The 5205-nt window shown below is 35.1% G+C and overlaps 1 protein-coding gene across 1 annotated transcript; it reads right to left on the bottom strand.

The window, feature by feature from the left end:
* Window positions 1-3974: 3974 nt before the first annotated feature.
* EV154DRAFT_572355 (uncharacterized protein) lies at window positions 3975-4974 on the bottom strand (the record flags this gene model as incomplete). The annotated part of the gene is made up of 4 exons (XM_051606328.1): window positions 3975-4032; window positions 4102-4190; window positions 4256-4737; window positions 4803-4974. The coding sequence occupies 4 exons, from the start codon at window positions 4972-4974 to the stop codon at window positions 3975-3977; spliced, it is 801 nt and encodes a 266-aa protein (XP_051450109.1).
* Between the last annotated feature and the right edge of the window lie 231 nt (window positions 4975-5205).

The raw sequence follows: 5205 nt of genomic DNA, 5'->3' as shown, positions 1-5205 counted from the left end.
CGTACCATACATTGTCCGTTCATCTTTTGCCTATAAGAGAAGAAATTATTTAAATCTGTCAACTGTTTTCCAAAATCTCGGTTCTCCTCAGCTTTTTCTTACCTTTAGTTGTAACGACTTTAGCGAAGATTTTTCTGCCGCTACTGGTACCAAATACCCATGGGAGGATCCTGTTATTTTTTCAAACCATTTCCACCGAAAATGGATTCGTTTCTTTGACAAGCATATTTTAGGTAGCTTTGCCAAAACTATTGGAGGCATATCCGATTACAGCTGGGTACTGGAGATACAAGATCGAGGTAGTCCTCATATCCATTGTGTTCTTTGGACCAAAAAAACTGTCGAGGAATTAATTGCTTTAAATGTCATTACCTGCGAATTATACTCCAAAGATTTTAATGATGATCCCTTAATGCATAGATTAGTTCTCAAACATCAAATTCATGAATGTCAAGATGCGTGAGTATTTTTTTTTTTTTTTTTTTTTTTACAAGAATCTAAATGATAGTTTATAGATATTGCAAACTACATCTTACAGGTAAATGCCGCTTCGGTTACCCTAAACAACCAGCACCAAGGACTGAATTTGTAGAAGATGAATATATATATGAAAGAGGTGTGGAGGATATGAAAGTCAATGGATATAATCCTTACTTGCTAGGAGTCTGGAGGGTTAATATGGATATACAATATAACAAAGGTGAAGCAGCTGTTAGATATCTCGCAAAATATATGGCAAAAAATGAAACGGAAACTATATTTGAGATTGTCAACAAAGGCAGCTCTGGCAGTTATAAAATCAAGAATGATAAGACCGAAAAGGAGCATTTCAAAAATAGAATTGTTGGTGTTGTTGAAGCAGTATACGATATAATGGGATGGCATAAGCATCAATCATCAAGAGCAGTAAATTTTATACATACAAGTTTACCTGGTGATGAGAGAAGACTACTAAGACGTGATATCAAAGAAATTAATCCCAACTGCAACAAGATTTTTACAAGAACTCTTGTTGGTACGTTTTAATTTAAGGAAGCATGTATTATTATAGCAAAGTCTAATACATTTGTTACAGAAAAATATGAACAGCGCAATGGTGGATCCGACTTGACAATCACTCAGTTTTATAGCTTCTATCGTGAATCACCGTATGAAGTCAATGACATCAGTCACTATAATGGCGGTCTCTTTGAACGTTCGTTTTATTCCGGATCTTTACCCTTGTTTATATTTTCGAAGAAGACAAAATATGTTTTGCGCAAAAAACAGGCATTCTGGAGAACGTTTAACCAATCAGAGAATAGTGGCGAGAAATACTACTACCAGCAAATTGTCCTCAACAAACCCATTTTCGGAACTACATATATTGCAGAAAAAAGTACTCATTTATCGTGGAGAGGTAATACTCTATACATAGCTACAGTATTTAAACATTAATATTTAATACAATTATTTCTTTTAGACTACTTTGAACTCTTGGTGTCACTCGGTCCAAATAACGGTGGTATTCTTATTAATCGCTCTTATAATATCAACAGCTTAACCGATGTGAATGACTTTGAAAGAGGCGCAGACGTAACACAGGCCGAGCTCAGGATTATGTATAACAATGCTAATGAGTCTCAAAAAAGCGTTTTTGATCGAGTAAATATTGAGCTGATTCACAACTCTGTCTCATTTGTGTCAGGTGCTGCTGGTACGGGTAAGTCTTACTTGCTCAAGATGTTTGAAAGACATTATAAATTAGAAGGATATAAGGTAGTGAAACACTTCTACAATTCTTTTTCAATCCTTAGTTCTAACATTTTTATTTAATAAATAGATATTCAAAATAGCTCCAACTGGAGTTGCTGCGTTTAATGTAAACGGAATGACTATGCACCGCTTTTTCGGAATGGGATATTCGTCTCAAGAACCGAATTATGTGAAGTTGGATGAAATGGTCAAGCTTTACCCAAAAGTAATGTTGTTGGTGGATGAGTTTTCAATGATTAGTAAGAAGCTTTTGGACATTATGAATGATGCTTTGATCAGAACAACACAAAGAGCTACAGCAATGGGAGGTATTAAAACACTTTTTTTTGGTGATGTTGCACAGTTGCTACCTGTACGTATTGACGAAGGCCTAATTTGGGATTCTCTGCTATACAACTACTCTACTAAATTTACATTGCACGCACCAATTCGACAAGTCGATCAAATACTTATTGATGTTCTTAACAAAGTTCGCATATGTAATTTCGATGAGGAAGTGGTTAAGTTTATCAATTCTAGGACGGTCCTTAGAAGTGACATACAAGCCAGTTGCCTACGTCTATACACAACGCGAGTTAACGTAGACAGAGCCAATACCAAGGAGTTTAAAAACCTGGAAGGCGATTCGATCTCGATCACTTCTATAGATATTTATAACGGTGGCAATCGGAAATCAGCTGTCAGAGCCTTAAAGGAAACCAGACTTCTTGAAGAACTATTACTGAAAGTCGACATGCCGGTCATGCTCCTTCAAAACTTGCGGGTCTCTCAAGGTTGGGTAAATGGCACTTTAGCAAAAATTTTAGAAGTCGATGATGAAAATATCTTACTTGTAAAACACAACGCCGACGGCAGTCAACAAACAATTTGGATTCAACGAATTACCAGATCGATTCCAGGCACAAGCTACGTCAGGTCACAATTTCCAATAGTCCCTGCGTTTGCTACTACCATACATAAAGCACAGAGTATCACAATTGATTCTGTTGCGATTCACTTAGATAACATGCCTTCCACGGTCAAATGTATGTAGCAATGTCCCGAGTAAGAAAACACTATGGCGGAAATAATGGCAGTTATCTGCCATTTACTTCACAAAACTGCCATTTTTTTGGCGTGCAAAAGTGGCAGATATGATATTCTATAATAACAAAAGAGGCACAACTGCCATATTTTTGGCTGGCAAAAATGGCACCTTTAACAGTTGAATGAAGCCAAGAGGTTCACTGCTGCTGTTTTTTGGTTTTAAAAAATGGCATCTATTTTAGTTTGTTGAAGACAAATCATTCACAGCTTCCATTTTCCTGGCTTGTAAAAGCGGCAGTTATGATATTCTATAATAACAAAACGTTCACAGCTGCCATTTTTTTTAAAACGGACAAACCCTTAACCTTTCTTTTAGACCCATTCTTTTATATTTGGTAGGCTCTCATTTTCTTATTCATCGTTATTATTGGTAGTAAAGCACGTTTTATTGGATTGTTTATTTATATTTCAGTGGTGTATAGGAGGGTTTGATATAACTTTAACCTTTTTATTTAGGTATGTGGTTGTATACATGGCAATAAGATATACCATTATAATGCTTGGATGTTACTTTAGCTTACCTTTGACTCTCTTAACACTCTATAAAAGTATTGTTAGAAAATAGTAATATTGTAATTAATTCTGTATTTTATTACCAGCCTTAAGTTCTGATGTCGATGATTATTTGACCGGTGGTGTTCCTAAAATGTCGTCGTTTGAGTGAAAGGTACACAGAAGAAATAGTCTATATGTAAGTAGTATGATATCAATAAGAATAAAACATAACTTTTTAAAGGCCATTTACCTGTAAAGATAGAACCGTTTATTGATGAGGACCATTATCTATGGAAAATGGTTATATTATACAGACGTACTTCAGTTTGATCAAAATAAAAAAAAAATAGGCTAAATTTTTATCTAAAAAAAAAAACCCTTTAGTTTTTTATACAGATCACATGTCATTGCTTCAGTCATTGCAAACATACCCAATTCCAACATAATTGTTCACACTTTCCGTTATTTTGAAGGTGGTATATACCCTTACCATCATTATTTGAAGGCTATTTATTTTAAAAGATAAATAAAAGTAAAAGAAAGAGAGAAAAAATTGTAAGCTAAAAGAACGCTAAAATACACACTAATAAAGAAGCTAAAAACCAGAATGGACCAATCATGTCGACGAGACACGACTATTATCTTCTTCTGGTTCTTTTACGTGAAGGTTCATTCGCTACCTCTGGTGGAGGAGAACTGTATAAAAAATAATTATCGCATATGAGTATACATATATCATGCATGAAAAACATTAAAAAAACTTACAGCACGTCTGCTATGATGGGGGACTCATCGCGACCCATATCTTCGAAAGCGTCATTGATAGAGTCTGAACTATCGGGATCTTGTTGATTCTACATTTTTTTACCTTGTTAACGATATTGATGAAATAAACCGCTAAAGAATGTTTTACTGTTACCCTTCTTCTGTGTGTTTGGTTGTCACTTTTAAAGCTCTCCCTTAACAAGCTTTTGGCACACCACATTCTCTTACACTGGTATATTTTGAATCCCTTGTCATTCGCAAGCTTTTCCAGGCGCAACATGTAAAAATCCCTATCATTTGCCGGGATATCCTTCCAGTTTTTTAACACGTCAGGGTGGTCCAGGTCAATCAAATCATGCTTCAACGAACGTGCCAGTGACTTCAACTGAACTCGTTTGATTTCCAAATCACGTTGTGAAATTGGGACTAGAGGTGGCTTTTGTTGCTCATCGGGAATATCCTTACAAAATAACTGCCAGTCTTTTGTGTGTAAACGTTGCAGCAGTACATTAAGTCTATCCGAGACCTTCTTTCCTTCAAACTCTTCAGAATTTGTGTCAATCGTTCGTTTACCAAGCTGATCAGGATATTCAATCACTTGGGATCTTTTTACCGACTCGGTGATTCGATCAAGAGCTAAAAAAATACAAAAAAAACTGATTCAGTCACGATTATCAGAATCTGGGAAGGATATGCTTTACCACTTTGTTCGACGATACTTTTTTGTATCATATTTACATCTTCATCGGTGATGTTTGGTGCAAATTGATTTTTGAACTGATCAGACAGCGCAGCTAGCATTTGTTTGATCTCGGTAACGTCAAGTTCGATTTTACGAACAGAATTGGTGAGTGCAATATTCATATCAGACATTTGGAAATGTTTGTTTTAAAATAAATTTTTTTAATGAATAAAAAGGTATAAAAAAGTTAAAAGAAGATATGCTAGTACATGTAATATATTTTTATCCCACCTTTAGTTACTTGGAGTTGAATTGTCTGCTTATCTAAATTATGTCATTTTTTTTTTTTTTTTTTTTTTTTTTTTGACGGACATGTCGTCATGTCATGGCGTTTTAAAATTTAAATGACGGAAACAAAATCG

Source organism: Mucor mucedo (assembly GCF_025094135.1).
Source record: "Mucor mucedo strain NRRL 3635 chromosome Unknown EV154scaffold_296, whole genome shotgun sequence".
NCBI classification, from domain to species: domain Eukaryota; kingdom Fungi; phylum Mucoromycota; class Mucoromycetes; order Mucorales; family Mucoraceae; genus Mucor; species Mucor mucedo.
Note: the sequence above shows the minus strand (reverse complement) of the source record. Positions and strands in the feature narration are given on the sequence as shown.